Genomic DNA, 16,245 nt, shown 5'->3' with positions numbered 1-16,245 from the left:
GTTAATCCTAAGCTTTGATAAAGTATACAATTGCCAAATGCCCTCCAATACCATGGCCACCTTTGGTCCGTGGCCGAATTCAATTCAGTACTTGGAGTTGGAGGATGATCTTGATCAGCTTCTTGAAAGAATGATTCTCTCTGGTTAGTCCAATTGTCATACAAGAGTTCAATTTACGAATGCGTGTACACGTGTCTAACACGTCAGCCATTGAGATGTTACGTTTATCAAACCAGAGAATAAGGATGAAAAAGTGATTCCTTATCCATTTCACATGGAAGACATCCTCGCAAGCAAAGGGAAGGAATCCACACTTTGAAAGATTTTATACTGTGTATCTTCTGTAAAGAAGAAAAAGAAATGAAGAGAGAATCAGTTCTCCTACCATTAATCGTCGAAGTGGATAGACCCAGAACGACAACGAAAGTGTTGAGAGTTTGAGATCTCTGGCTGGTGGGGGATTTAATTTACTTGGAAATAAGTCTCTGGGAATTTAATTCTATGGGAAATTGCTATGGAAGTGGTGATCATCACGGTGTCTCAGGCTCACAACCAACGAATACATCTCAATCGGCTGATCTTTCTGTGAGGAAACGAGCCATGATCAGCAGAAAGTACTCTTACATTCCAGATAGTTACAGTAGTCTCGAACAGGTCCTGTTTCTTTCCTTCTCTTTGTTTAAAGGGTCAACAGATTAGCTATTCTGTTATGCATATAAGCCATTCGTTGAGTGCAGTGTACATGGAGATCAATACATTTGATCTTCCTTTGATCTAGACTGAGGTGTTTGGCAAGTCTTTTCATTCGTTGAGTGCAGTGGCTAAAATTTTCTCTCTCTGTTTGACAATGAAATAGAGGAAGCCAGAAAGACTTATGTCCTAAAAAGCTTATGGAATCCCAAAATGGCTGGAAGCTTCAAATTAAACTTCATGTCTTTCTGTATTTAAAATCTTTCATTTAATGGATACGTGGACATGATAGACTGGGACTTACCAAATGGTCTAGATCTTTAAAAGACCCTTCTAGACTGTTGGAAAATCTTCCTAAAAAGATTTATCAAACCGCACTATCTTCTATTAATGAAGCTAACGTCGTGTTCATCTTTCTGTTTTCCTTTTCAAAAGAACGACAGATCTAGAGCTGTCAATGGATCGGGTCTATCTAACAGAACCAAACCAATTATGGTTTGTTCTGGTTCTTGATTTAGTGTGCCTCCCAATTAATAATTGGGTGGAGGTCGGTTGTTTCTGCCTTCCTGTTCCAAACCGTTTTAACACCCGGACCAATTAAAGAATTAATGATATATAAAGAACTCTTGGTTTTCTACTTTTCTTGTAATTTGTTCGGTTCTAGCCTATCTTATAGAACTGATTAGTAATTGGTTCATAAATGGTTTACTCTCTCCTGAACCAAACCCGACCCATTGACTGCTTTAACCAATCTAGTCCTTCATGTTCCTCATTAAAAGAGAATTCTCTCTCTCTCTCTCTCTCTCAAGTTTACTACTCGACAGGGGCATCTCATCCCCCAAACCCATAACTCTCAACCCTGGTGCAGGTGGAATTGGATTCCAAGTCTCTATTATTATCAGTCAGAGACCTTACCAACTACCAGTCGGCACCTTGCCTCTCTCAAGCTATTTTACAGTTTCAATTGATAGGAATTTTCCCATGCCACAACTTGAGTTATTTATTTATTTATTGGGTATCAAAAAAGTGCTCATAACAATTCACGGGAAGGTTTTGATTGGTCGAAGCTCATCCAATACTATGTCTTTCTGACTTCATAGATTTTCCCTTATTTATTTTTACTATATAAAACAATGTAACAAAAGAAAATAGTCTATAAAGGCATTAACAATTTAACATGACCAAAATTAGAAATTTTAGATTATGATGCACTCTTACTCTTACTATGTCATAGATTGCATGCTTTCGTGGTACCAATAACATTTTTTTATTATTAATAAAAATCCATAATTATTATCCCACTAGACATGTTTGAGTATCATATTACAACAATCAGTTTTTGTTCCAATTAGTAAGAAGGTATCCATCATCCTCGATCTTTACATTTTCTAAGCATCTTGATCAGCATTTTCCTTCCACAGGTTTCTTCTGCTTTGAGAGGTTCAGGTCTAGAATCATCAAATCTCATTCTTGGAATTGATTTCACGAAAAGCAATGAATGGACAGGTTTGTTTCAGTCTTCTTATTCTTCATTTAGTAGTAATTTTATGGTTAATTTTCATTTCATCAATAAATAACTCTTCCAATAAGATGACATGTTGTCATGGAAAAACAAGTTGAATAGAGATGAGAAAAATAAGAAATTGAAATGATGACCAAATAGATTTCTGGGTTGATCATACTTGTATATACACTTGGTTACAAATACAAATTATCCAGTTACAAACGTGTTAGATTGGGTTAGCATATTGGATTATAATTACAAGACGTGTAAAGACTGACGTATTTGTTGATAAGAAGGATGTTAATCAGGTGAGGTGGCACACTATGCATGAGTTGTACGAATCGGTTCATTGTGGGCCATCAGTTTATCATCCCCCCTTAACGGGGGTGGGCTAACGTTCAGTTTGATAACCAAATCGCGAAGACACGTAGATGACAGGCTCTTAATGAACAAATCTACAACTTGAGATAAAGAAGGAATATACTGCACATCAAGCAGCTTTTGAGTAATCAATTCATGAACAAAATGATAATCAACTTCAATGTGTTTTGTTCATGTGTGAAAAATTGGATTAGATGTGAGTGCAATGGCCGAAACGTTATCACACCAAAGGATGTGTGGGCGGCGTAGTGGAACATGGAGCTCTTTGAAGAGGGAACACAACCATGAGAGTTTAGCGGCAGTATGGGTCAAGCATCTGTATTCAGCCTCAATGGACAACCATGCTTCCGAAGCTTGTTTCTTTGCGTACCAAGAAATGGAATTAGACCCAATCGAACACAGAATCCATTGGTGGAGCGACGGTCAATGGGGCAACCTGCCCAATTCGCATCACAAAAGGCTGTAAGGTGAACTGGACCTGGTTTGAGATGTAATCCAGAAGATATGGAGCCTTTCAAGTAGTGGAGAATCCCCTTAACAGTAGTGAAATCGAGTTCAGTGGGAGATTGTAGATGTTGGCAAGCTTGATTAACAGCAAATGCAACACTAGGCTTAATGATTGTCACCTATTGGAGGGCACCAACAAGACTGCGGTAAAGAGTTGGGCTGTCAGTCGAGTCCAATGGATTATGAGAGACAAGGGTTCGGGCCAGCCTTGCAACTAGCCATGTCATCTCTATCTATAGGAGATCAAGTATGTACTGAGATTGATTCAGGTAGATGCCATTAGTGGTGAGATGAACTTGGATGCCAAGGAAGTAGGATAATGGGCCCATGTCTTTCATTTTGAAGTGCATGCCTAGTTGGGCAAAGAGAGTGGAGATAAATTCAGGGGAGTTGCTTGTCAAAATGATATCATCCATGTAGAGTAGCAAGAGAACATGGCATTGGGAATATCAAGAAAAGAAACATGGCATTGTTGGGGAAATGGTTATGGAGGCTTCCAATGGAAAGGTACAAACTATGGATGAAGATTGTGGCTAGTATACATGGACTAGAAGACAATGACTGGGATCCAGGAATCTTGGCAAGGACTACAACTGCTTCTCCTTGGAAAGCCATTCATGATTCGCTTCCGGTTTTTTCCCCTTGGATAAGGTATGATCTAAACTCTGGTATTCTCGTAAAATTCTGGGAGCAGCCTTGGGTTGGGGACTCATCTCTGATGGACCAATTTCCCTCCTTATATGCGTTGTTAGACCTGAAGAATGAACCCATTTCTTCTTTCTTAGTTCCTTCTAATTCTAAATCCGGTTTTGGATGGAATATAGGGTTGAGGAGAACAATAAGGGATGCGGATTTGGGCTGCCTATCGTCTCTACTAGTCACCCTTGAAAATGTTTTCTTGGACCCGGGTAAAGATGACTCCAGAATTTGGACCCCATCCTCCAATGGTTCCTTCTCCTGTGCGTCATTTTTTGAGACCTTGGTCCATCCTCCTGCTCCCTCTGGCCTTTCCTTCCCTGTTAATGAGATTTGGAATAAACCCATTCCTCCTCGTGTTGGTAGTTTTTGTTGGGAAACTTTCCTGGAAAGAATAAACACAACCGACTTGCTTCAAAGAAAGAGACATAATTCTTGCTTACTTCCCAATAGGTGTGTTCTTTGTAAAGCTAATGGGGAAACGGCTTACCAGTTACCATCTTATGGTTATTTGTTTGGTTACTAAGACTACTTGGGAATGGGCTTCATCCTTGTTTGGATGCACTTGGAATCCCCCCGTGAGTTTGCAAAGCTTGTTCTCTCCCTCGTTCTTTAGTTGGCCTAAGAAAAGAGGAAAGATCATGTGAAGAATATAGCAACTTGAATGTCTTTCGATGGGTGTCCTAAGCGGTGGTGCCAAATGGAGGTAGTGGGTGAGATGGTGATATATGCGCTTGGTCGATGAAATGTAGAAGAGGATGATGGATTGAATGGGTAAAGACCTCCTTTAGTTTGCCCCCGATATAGGATCCTCCCTATCTCCTTGTCCTTCACAACAAAATCAAAAGCATTAAAAACAAATTGACACTTATTGTCTTTAGAAAATTGGTAAACTGGTAATAAATTAGTAGAGGCATCATGACAATGAAGTATATGATTCAAATGAAAAATGGTGTTCGGTGCGGTATGGTAGAGGAACCAACATTTGCAATGTGCAAGTCATGCCCATTGCCAATCTGAACTATGTGCTTACTAGAGTAAGTGGTGTGAGTGGGGACGTTACCAATGTTTGGAATTATGTGATGTGAGGCTTTGTTGTTAGAATACCAAGTGGCATCATCAATAACATTTCTTGTGGAAGTTACCATAGCCATGAGCTTTTATGGTGGATGATGACCTTGACACGAGAGATTCAATCTCTGGAAGCAATCAATGGCAATATGACCAACCTTGTTATAGATCTGACATGTTGGCCTAGATCCATTCCCTGTTGGGCATGTAGCTAGACCAGAAGGGGAATGGTTGTAGTTGTTAATTTGTTGGGATCAGGATGACTGGAGTTTTGGTTGAGGCCACTATTGCTTGTTGTTGTTGTTGTTGTAGGGTGCATTGGAAGGTGGTTGAATGTGTTGAGATGCACCTCTTTGCTGAGAACCACGATCCTTGATTGCTACAAAAACTGTAGAAGCATTAGGTATAACTTCATTAGCAAGTGACAGTTCTTCATAGATGAGGAGGTCATGTAGTTCTTCCAACGTTACCGTTGCAATACGGGCACAACCTCGGATAGTTGAGGCAAAGGTACGATAAGAAGAAGGCAAGCCATCAAGGATATAAATTTGCAGTTTGTCATTTAAAATTGGTTAACCACAAGCTACTAGTTGATCAGAAATGACTTTGACTTGTTGTAGATAATCAGTCATGTTGAAAGAACCTTTCTTCGGTCAATGAAGTTGTCTTCTAGGTGAAGTGGCATGCATGGGTGTGGATGAGGCATAACACCTCTCCAAAATATCCTATGCTTCTTTGGAGAATTTCACTCCAACCATATAGGGAAGTTCTGAAATCGAGAGAGTGGATTGAGTCCATGACAAAAGCATTTGGTTGTTCTCATACCAAGTACTATAATTGGGACCATCCTTCCTAGGAGTAGCATTGGATCCGTCAAGAATTGACATAAGCCGATGTCCTCTAGGAATATGCTCAAAAAGTGATTTCCAAAACAGATAATTTGTGCCATCTAATTTGATTGGCACAAGTTTGGTGATATTAGAGATCACCAATGATGGTGATGAAGATCTAGATGACTGAGAAACATTGACACCAATGGCAGGTGAGCCTGAGTTGGTTGAATTGATATTTGATAAAGCCATTTGAAATAAAAAGAAGGATAGGTAGAGGTAGTGATAGATCAACATTGATACCATAAACAAGTTGAATAGAGCTGAGAAAAATAAGAAAATTAAAATGATTACCGGATAGATTTCTGGGTTGATTATACTTGTATTTATACTTGGTTACAAATACAACTTATTAAAGATTTGGTTAGCATATTGGATTACAATTACAAGATGTGTAAAGACTAAAGGCTGACGTCTCTATGGATATGAAGGATGTTAACCAGGTGAGGTGGCATACTGTGCATGAGTTGTATGAGTCGATTCATTGTGGGCCATCAGTTTATCAATGGACTTTAGCCTATTGCTGGGTTGAGAGGTTAGTTTGTACCTGAGCTATAATGGTGCCACTTAAAGGGGAGAGGGAAAAAAGGTCCAAATTGGGAGAAATATTCGATGGTTCTATTGGTCATTAGTTATTACACAAAAAGTGAGAAAACAATAAAATCTGTTATAACAAGTTAGTGATCATATCATGGGGAAATTATGTGACTGTAATGAGATGATCAAGGAAGGCCTTCAGGTGTGGACAAAGAAATCTATTGAACTAGAAGGGCAATAAGGTGGATTGGATTTGATTAGTCAACCCAATGTGCTTCTTTACAATCAAGATCTCCTACACTCACCTACCCATAAAACACTACAAGTATATAATATTGGGAACATCTCCCCATGAATGGTAACATGCAAATACATGAGATGTTCTCAATGTAAGGTTGTGGTGATGTATGGATAAGGTTCTTTTGGGTAGGAGATCCGAACATGTGTCTTTAACCATGATACGTGAAACATTGGGTGGACTTGACACCCTTCGGGAAGCTTTAAGTTGTAGGTGACCTTGCCAATCTTCTCCTTAATCTTAAAGGGTCATAGAAGTTGGCATTTAATTTCTATGATTTTCTTAATTATTACAATTGTGCTTTGCTTATATAGTTGTAGTTAGAGATACATTTTGTCTTCACACCAAGAAGTTACACTTGGTCCTTCCTTTGTTGGCATATTTTTACATGTGGTGTTGTACCACTGCTAGGTGCTATTTGAAGTTGTTGATTATTTGGTCATAGGCACATAGCTCATATTCCATTGCTTGAGCCTTGGTGGTGCTAGGTATGTGTTTAAGGTTGGGGGATGGGTTCCATAGGCTACCTCATATGAAGTGGTGCCTGTAGAAGTATGGTGGATGGTGTTATACCACCATTTGGCTAGGGCCAACCACTTGGCTTAATTGTGTGGTTGGGTGCTAGCAAAGCATCGTAGGTAAGTCTCTAAGGTGTTGTTTAGAACTTCGGTTTTCTTATCAACCTATAGGTGATATCTTAATAGGCCGAGCTCATTTTAAGAGATGTATCCTTACAACTTGAAGAATTCTTGCCAAGATATACTTGTGAAGACCATATCCTTGTCGCTTACGATTGGGAAAAGCATGCCATAAAATTTGAAAAAAACCATTTAGGTAAGCCTTGGAGACATCCTTTGCTGTGTAGGGGTAAGTTAAAGGCATGATGTGGCCATATTTTGTAAGTCTATTGATGACCACTATAATGATAGTCTTACGCTCTGAAGGGGGTAAGTCTTTATTAAAATCCATAAACACGTCACATGTCAGCACATCTACCAAGACGAACAAAGGCTATAATAGCATTGGTAGTGGGATGTTTTCATTTTTATTCCTTTAACAAACATCACATTCTTTGACCTAGTGCCAGATCTCCTTTCGCATCCCCTCCTAATAACAAGTGGATTTGATTTTCTCTCTTGTAGTAACTAGTCCACCCCTAGAGGGAGAAGCATGAAACACATCAAACATCAATTGCCAAAATGGGGGTTGGGAACTTAATGCAATGCACCCCTTGTGCCAAAGTATTCGCCCATGATATTCACGCTTGGAACCTTTATGTGAACTTGTTGCTACATTTTTGATAATTTCTAGAAATTATTGGTTTGTTATTATTTCCTCTTAAGCCTTTTCATTACAAAGAGGGACTGCTATGGATAAGGCATAGCATTCAGATTCATTTCTCCTTAATAAGGCATCTATGATGAAATTTTCCTTGCCACAACTATATTTTATCTCATATTGGTATCCCATAAACTTGGTAAGTAGTCATTACTGGGTATGAGTTGTAAGTTGATGTAGAAGATGGCCTAGGCTTTGGTGACTTGTTCTGATGATATGACTGCTAACTGGGTATGAGTTGTAAGTTGGTATCCCATAGATATGACTGCTAACTTTGAACTAGTATCACCACTACTATTGTCTCTTTCTCATACGTGGAGAGGGGGATATTTTTCCATGCAGAGCCTTGCTCATATATGCTATAGGTTTGACTCATTGTAATAAAATTGCACTAGCTCTAGAATCAGACACATCAGCCTCTACTATAAAATCTTGGTTGAAGTTTGGCGGCTAGCAAGGTGCCCTGGTCCTATTGTAACTATTGGAATGTCTATTTTGATTGAAGCCCCTTACTCTGATTCCCCTTTTCAAGAAGGTTAGTTAAAGGTTTGGCTATGGCATTATAATCCTTAATAAGCTTTTTATATTATTCAATTAGTTCAAGGAATCCCCTTAATTCTCTTATTGTAGTAGGGCTTGTCCATTTTTGCATGTTTTCTACTTTAGAAGGATCCACCTATACCTTAGCTTCAAAGATGGTGTGTCATTGATATTCAGTGTACACTCTAAACTTATACCTGGATAGTTTAGTGAATAGGCAATTACTCTTTAAGGGTTTCCAATGTAAGTTTGAGATGAGTTGTATGGTCCTCCAAGATTTTGTTATAGATTAGTATATAATAAAAAGTACTCTGATTCCCCTTTCATGCATTCTAAGTGCATTTTTCAAAATTTTAAAGCCCTATAATCAATGTGGAGGTGCCAATTGTTGTTCTTTTTCTTCACTAGTAGGATTGATGAAGAGTAAGGACTTGAATTAAGTTGAATGGTTTCTTTCTTCAATAAATCCTTAATAATCCTTTTGATCTCATTCTTATGGTAGAAAGGGTACCTATAAGAGGTTGAAGGCAGGCTGGTTTAGATCCTTCTTGTAAGGGAGTGGTGTTGTTCAATTACCACAGAGGGAAGAGGCCCTTAGGTTCTCCAAATACATTTGAGAATTATACTAGTTTTTTAGAAGGGGTACTTAGCTGTTCTTGTGACATGCCCCAGTTACAAAGCCATTGGGCCTTGAGGACGGTGTCCAACCCTTGTGACTAACCAGTAGAAATTAGCGATAATGATGCTTCCTTGGGCCTTGATTTGGACCCTTGGATGATTTTTTGAATCAGTTAGTCATTCTCTATTTGCCACCATGACTTTAAAGTGAGCATCCTAGGTGGTGGTGATACCATAAGGTTATGAATGGACCCCAAATCAATCACTTTTAGTGGGTACCCTACCATGGTCCCTCGAATGTGCATGGTCTGAGGAGAGATAACCCTGACCATTGCATGTATTGAAATCTTAGGAGAGCCATCATCAACAACCGTAATTGTTGTTTGGGGGTCTTCAGTTGGTGAAGCTCCAGTGTCCTCTTTATCCATTGATACCACTCGACTATTCAATTTTCAAAGTCTATAGTGGCAATGGCAACTCATTGGTTCCTTGAGACATCATACAACTAAAAGTACTAGCACATTAGAAGGAGCCACACATTGTACTATCACATAGTGGCAATGCCTCCCTGGACCCAACCTTTGCCGCCTCTTGATCCGCCTCTTTGTTGCGAGTTCCACCTGGTTCCATGATTCAGTGGATCTCCTCTTGCTTGTCCTTGGCAAGTTTCAGAACTAGGTTGACATAGGTCAACAGTTCGATCGTCCGGTCTGAATGGATAGTCCATTCCAATGAAAAAAATTTAAAAACAATTAAAATAAAAAATGGCCAACAACAGTTGAACGGGTCGATGGTTTGACTACCTGGGTTAGCGGGTCGTTAAGTAATTCAATGGTTTTTGGCCAGAGACTAGGTTTAGGGTAAAATAGAACTGGTTGCTTGGATGGTTCATGGGCCGAATGATCTGACCATCCAGGTCAACAACGGGTCAAAAACATTGGTCCTTGGTTTCTCTAGTCAAGTATTACAATGACCCTTGTGTGCATCTTCTCTTAATTCTTTTCATTGCTGTTAAGGGCCACTCCTCCTTAAGGCCATGATATGTTTCCAGTAACTTGTAAGCTTTGATGTAATAGAATGTTATGAACCTCACCCCGTTGCCAAGCTGAGAGGCTAGTTTGTCCTTGAGCTATAGTGGTAACATTGCTCAAAAGGGGAGGAGTAAACGAACCAAATTGGGATAAATATTTGGTGATTCCATTGATCATTACCCTATTGTGTAGCCCTTGTACAAAAAATAAAAAAAGATATAAGAAAACGACTAAATCTATTATATAACAATATAATGATACCATCAATCATTATATTGTTGATGATGTGGCAAATCCCCCTTCTATGACCATTGTGTGGGGTCGAGCTAGGGCTTATGATAGATGTATAAGATTGTGCATTTTGATTGGTTTTTGGTAATACATATGATAAGTATTGTTCTTTTGTCCACACTAGCACTCTTATTTTAAGTAGCCGGCCGAGGCCTTCTTGCCACACTTTATACTTGGTCTCATGTGCCTTGAATGGATTTAAAGAAAAGTATATAGGGGGTGTTCTCTTTTTGGATTTTGAGAGGGGGGAAAGTTGGTCAATGGGATTTTGGTTCCTATTGACCAAGAATCCCATGTTCTTTTTTCTGCTTTATGTGGGGACCAGGGAAAGTTTATTTTCTTGGGTATCACTTACCCAGGAAAGTGATACCCATTTCTTAGGTGGGTAAATAACTTTCCCACATAGGGGAAAGTTGCCAACACTTGAATGTGACAAAAATGCCCCTTTTAATAATGAATTTCTATGGCTAAAAAGGTCATTGCCTTATTTACCTAAGAAATAAAAGAACATGGGTAAATGCACTTACCTGGGTAAGTGTTTCCCAAGAAAAACTTACCCAGGTAATTGCATTTACCTGGGTAAGTAACTTACCAAAAAGTGAACGGGGCCATATAGGGATATTGATTGGTTGAGTTTGACTTCATTAGGTAAACTTCCTAAAATATATTCGTGTATTTAAGTTGTAATTACAGTTACAGCCTTTTTACACATCCTTCAATAATTAATGGTGATCTTCCTCTAATTATATGTACTTAATTGTATGCCATATTGCTTGGGAGCATTAGAACCTCACCATCGATGTTTTGCTCAATTAGTTGTGCTAAATAAAAGATTAAACGATGTTTTGCTTGATAATGGAAGCACATGATCGATCGAGGATATAACTATAAGAGAACCAAGAATGAATAGCTTTTCCTGTTATTTTTTTTTGCCCAACTCTTTAATCTTAAGAATTCTGGTTTTAAGAGCAAAATCATATCACTCTTTACAATAAGAACTATACGTCTATTTAAAAAAAATGATCACTGTTTACATCTTTTGGCTATTTGTCGTAGTCATTATCTCACTTTTGGAGTCCATTTTTGAACCATATTATCCTTAAGGCCCATTTCTTTTTGATAAATTACTTACCCAGGTAAATGCAATTACCTGAGTAAGTTTTTCCTAGAAAACACTTATCCGGGTAAGTGTATTTACCCATGTTCTTTTATTATTTGTCATGTAAATAAGGCAATGACCATTTTACCCATAAAAGTCTATTATTAAAAGGGACATTTTTGTCTCATTCAAGTGTTGTCAACTTCCCCCTAGGTGGGAAAGTTATTTTACCCACATGGTCAATGGGAACCAAAATTGCATTGGCCAACTTTCTCCCTCTCAAAATCTGAAAAAAAAACGCCCCTTAAATGTTTTCTTAATTTAATTTTCAAGTGTCTGATGCTAATATATATATGTTTACTTTGCTATTGAAGGCAGAAACACATTTCAAAATCGGAGCCTGCATGCAATTGGTGATACACCTAATCCATATGAGCAGGTTATTATGATTGTTGGAAAGACTTTGGCTCCCTTTGATGAAGACAATTTGATCCCTTGTTTTGGATTTGGTGATGGTTGGTTTTCGTTCCTTGATTAATTTAGAATTTTTGAACTTATTTTTTTTTCTCTCATTTCACCTATATAATCCATATGTATATAACATCAGTTGATTGCTGCTAATGAGTTTCATTATTTATTTTGATCCTCTCACAGCTACAACCCGCGATGAAGGGGTATTTAGCTTTCACAGTGATCATACACCGTGCCATGGATTTGAAGAAGTGTTGGCTTGTTATAAACACATTGTTCCAAATTTAAGATTATCAGGTTGATATATATGGTATCCACATGCATTTTACTGAACTTTAATTTAAACATCAATACTATAGATTTGATTGCTACGAATAAGACCATCTGCACAAGCTATTATTTGAACAAAACAACTTTACTTCATGTGCAAAATTGTTTAGCGTTTTGCCCTGATCACATTAATGTTGTTTAGGCTGTGTTTGGAAATGATGCAAATATGTAGAGTGTAAAATGGTTTATATAAATTGGAAAGTTGGGTTAGTTTTGCATTGATAAATTTATCTTCTTACCAAGCAGACTTTTAGCTGTAATGGATGCAAACACGAATTCCAATAAAGCATATGCTTTTTTATTTTTTATATATATATCAAAAGCCCACTTGAATGCAAATTTACATTTTTTTATTGATGTATTTACATCTTATTATCAATGTAAATATGCATTGGTCTGTCATTTATCAATACAAAAATGTAATGTTGCCAAATATAGACAAAAGTGAACTAGAATGTAAATTTACCCTGAACCAAAATTTACACTCCATTTGCATTGTTTCCAAACACAGCCTTATTTTATTAATTCAACTAGTTAATTTGCTGAAGTAATTAACTTGCATGATACCGGCCACATCTGTATTAATGGGTAACTCTCAAACTGTGTAGTGTAAAACCTATTGATTTGTTCTGTATATATTAATATTATATATGGGAATCGTGTTAATAAATTGCATGTTTCCACCTAACCCTATGATATATATATTTAATTTATTTTTAATCTAATTAAGTGCATTTGCCTCGATCTCTTTTTTAGGGCCAACTTCTTTTGCACCAGTAATTGAGGTTGCAATTGATATTGTGGAGAAAAGTGGAGGGCAATACCATGTTCTTGTTATAATTGCAGATGGCCAGGTTCAGATATATCCATGGAATTAATCCATAAGCTTTTATATATTAATTATTATTCCTTATTTAATCCCTTTCTAAATTTTCTTGTATTTTTTTTCAAATTACCAAAAGTAACCATTTGGATTTTATGAAGGTTACAAGAAGTGTTGATAGAATGGAGGGAGCTCTTAGCCCACAGGAATTGAAAACAATTAACTCAATAGCAACTGCAAGGTAATTAAAAGTCTTTTAATTTATTAAATCATATATATTTGCATGTCTAGGTTCTCTTACCCCATTTTTAAGTGACAGGTATAGCTAGCATTCAAAAAACGAAAATTGAGCTATCTATCACAAACTTTTAATTAATTGGAAATTAAGCATACCTAGAACTAATTAATTAATAAAAACCTACTTTAATTAATTTATTATTCGCCAGTTCGTATCCACTCTCAATTGTGCTTGTTGGCGTTGGTGATGGACCCTGGGACAACATGAGGAAATTTGATGATAAGATCCGAGAACGTGTGTTCGACAATTTTCAGGTACACGTAGTAAAAACACAAGTAGCTCATATATAGAAATCTAAACTAAAATATCTTATATATATAATGTTTATTAGCTAATTCTCTGGCCTTATCTAGCTGCTATCTGATGATGCAGTTCGTTAACTTCACAGACATCATGTCTAGAGATGTTAGCCCCTCTGAGAAAGAAACAGCATTTGCTCTTGCAGCACTAATGGAGGTCCCCATCCAGTACAAAGCAACCATGGAACTTGGTCTCCTTGGGTATGGGCTGTATATGAAGCACAAACTACAATAATTAATAGTCCCTAATTAAGCTAAGTCTTGTTATAGTCGTAGCTAGTCTGATACTTAATTTGAACCTGCAGTAGCTTCCACTTACGTATATATATAAATGATAAGCCTTTTTAATTTATTGTATGACCTGAGAATGTGTTAAATATTATGTATGACAGAAGAACCAAAGGAGGTCCAACAAAGATTGTTCCCCGGCCTCCTCCTCTTCCTCGTGTTTCTTCCACCGGCGGTCGTCCGCTGCATCCACTTTCTGGTGGACCAAGCAATAACGCCGCTCCATCCGGTGGAGATGACAGGACACAAGTAAGGATATATATGCTTCTGCTTAATTATTTTCTGGCAATATTTCTGAACAACACTTTTTCTTTCCTTTGAAAATTTGTGGATTTGGGGTGTTGGGATATATGCTTATTATTAAAGTCTTTCATGTACGTGTTGCTGCAGACATGCCCTGTTTGCTTGACTAATGAGAAGAATTTAGCTTTTGGGTGTGGGCATATGGTAATTAATTAACTTTGCTTCACTCATCTGTTGCTGATCATGACTATCAAATTAAATGTTTCTTCTTCCACTAACTTGAAAACTTAATTATCTGATTGCATTCGACCAGGTCTGTAGAGAGTGTGGGCCGAGAGTGACTAACTGCCCCATATGCCGAGGACGCATCACTTCCCGTATCCGACTATATACTGGGTGAAGGCGTGAAGCTACTACACTCTCATCAAATTAATTATAACCATATACAAAACATCCTGTACATTTACCTGCTTTCTTTCTTTCTTTCTTTCTTTCTTATTTCAAGAAGTAAAAAAAATGAAAATAATCTGTATTGATAATGATATTGTATAGGATTTCCACTAAAAATTTATATTATGACTCTCCACTTCTACCTTCCTTATTCCTCTGGAGAGACATAATTTAGCCCATCACAAAGAGCCAAAACTTCAGCAAGAATAGAAATACACCAGAGCACGATTTCTCACACTACCACCTCCCTTGCTTTCACCTGGATTCCCACAACAAGCACCATCATCATTTAGTTTGAATGGATGGATATATGATCAGAATTGCTAATAAATTCAATGAATAATGGTACTCTTGACTTGCTTGATAGGGATATGAGGAGCATTTAAGATAAATGTGTTGCTTTGAGAGGATGGGTTTGCATGAATTAGGTTTAAATCCATAAGTCACTTTGTTGCTTCTTCTAATGGTTGTTGATGTTGGGACATCTTTTCCTTCAAATCTTCGACTGCATCATTCTTTCTATATTAACCATATTATGATCCAGGGGAGGATTTTAAAAAGATGATGAACTTGAGAGTCATTATTAGCAAGACTCCACCACATATATATTCTATTAACACTATGCCGAGTTGAAAAAGCCACTATGATATTTCCATAATTGAGAATCCAAGGCTCCATTAACAAATAAATAATTAAAGCTTTCAATACAATGTTCATTGCAAATTTGCAACGACAACATTTAGAAGCCAACTGAATCCCTTCTTCATAATCATATCATCAAGAGGTAATGCACCACGAAGAATTTTCCAAATAAAACTGGATGCTTTAACATATGAGGGCCTGCTTTCTAAACATACTGAAACCAATTAACAACATTATCATAAGCCCTAATGAAATTCTAAGTTGTAGAAACAAAAAAAAAAAAAAAAAAATCACCATTCAGGTTCGTGTTCCAAATGAGTTTATCATCTCCACCATTGAGAGTGACCTTCAAATCTCTAGCTAAATTCGAAATGAATTGGGGATTAATAGAGTTAACCAACTCAAAGCACCAGTCACCATTAACACTTAAGACTTGGTTGACGTTGAATCTTAAACGTATTCATTATCCATTTCAAAAATAAGAGAGCCAAGACTTGTCCAATTATCATGCCACAATGAAATACATGAAATCAGCCCAAATGCTCTTTTTTTTTTTTTTTTTTTTGAATAAGTCAAAACTAGGTTTTAAGCACAAAGTTTTTTTTTTTTTTTTATTTAATATCATAGAGAGATCTAATACCAAGACCTCCCTCGAGAGGTAGCAAATTTTTTCCGACCAATCCAATGAACCTTGTTCCCAGCATGATCCGTGGCTCATTAGAAAGAAATAGAATGAATTTTGTTTATAAGGCTGCATTTGGAAACGACACACATTAATAAGTGTGAATGCAAATATGCAGAGTGTAAAAAGGTCCATATAAATTGTAAAGTTGGGTTAGTTTTGCACCAACAAATTTATCATCTTACTAAACAGATTTTTAGCTATAATGGATGCAAACACGAATTCTTT

At 37.3% G+C, this 16,245-nt stretch overlaps 1 protein-coding gene across 3 annotated transcripts; it reads left to right on the top strand.

The window, feature by feature from the left end:
- The first annotated feature begins 10 nt into the window (after positions 1 to 10).
- On the top strand, positions 11 to 14,840 carry LOC104599786 (E3 ubiquitin-protein ligase RGLG4-like). Of its 3 annotated transcripts, none has more exons than XM_010262501.3 (11): positions 11 to 654; positions 2,112 to 2,196; positions 11,866 to 12,006; positions 12,146 to 12,259; positions 13,049 to 13,146; positions 13,277 to 13,356; positions 13,562 to 13,667; positions 13,786 to 13,913; positions 14,105 to 14,249; positions 14,391 to 14,447; positions 14,557 to 14,840. In XM_010262501.3, exons 1-11 carry the CDS (start codon positions 502 to 504, stop codon positions 14,641 to 14,643), a joined length of 1,194 nt encoding a protein of 397 aa, XP_010260803.1. In that variant the 5' UTR covers positions 11 to 501; the 3' UTR covers positions 14,644 to 14,840. The 3 variants fall into 3 exon arrangements, with proteins under 3 accessions (XP_010260803.1, XP_088747101.1, XP_088747103.1); XM_088890977.1 differs by having other exon boundaries at positions 634 to 654; positions 11,870 to 12,006; XM_088890975.1 differs by lacking the exon at positions 11,866 to 12,006.
- The last annotated feature ends 1,405 nt before the right edge of the window (positions 14,841 to 16,245 follow it).

The sequence above is a fragment of the Nelumbo nucifera genome, chromosome 7 (genome assembly GCF_055504915.1).
Source record: "Nelumbo nucifera cultivar China Antique chromosome 7, China Antique-T2T, whole genome shotgun sequence".
NCBI classification, from domain to species: Eukaryota; Viridiplantae; Streptophyta; class Magnoliopsida; order Proteales; family Nelumbonaceae; genus Nelumbo; species Nelumbo nucifera.
Note: the sequence above shows the minus strand (reverse complement) of the source record. Positions and strands in the feature narration are given on the sequence as shown.

Excerpts from the sequence above, each read along its gene's own strand:
- LOC104599786 (XM_010262501.3), top strand. The coding sequence starts at position 502 with ATGGGAAATTGCTATGGAAGTGGTGATCATCACGGTGTCTCAGGCTCA. Across the intron at positions 2,197-11,865 it reads GAAAAGCAATGAATGGACAG|GCAGAAACACATTTCAAAAT; the intron begins GTTTGTTTCAGT and ends TTGCTATTGAAG. Across the intron at positions 13,357-13,561 it reads AACTCAATAGCAACTGCAAG|TTCGTATCCACTCTCAATTG; the intron begins GTAATTAAAAGT and ends ATTATTCGCCAG.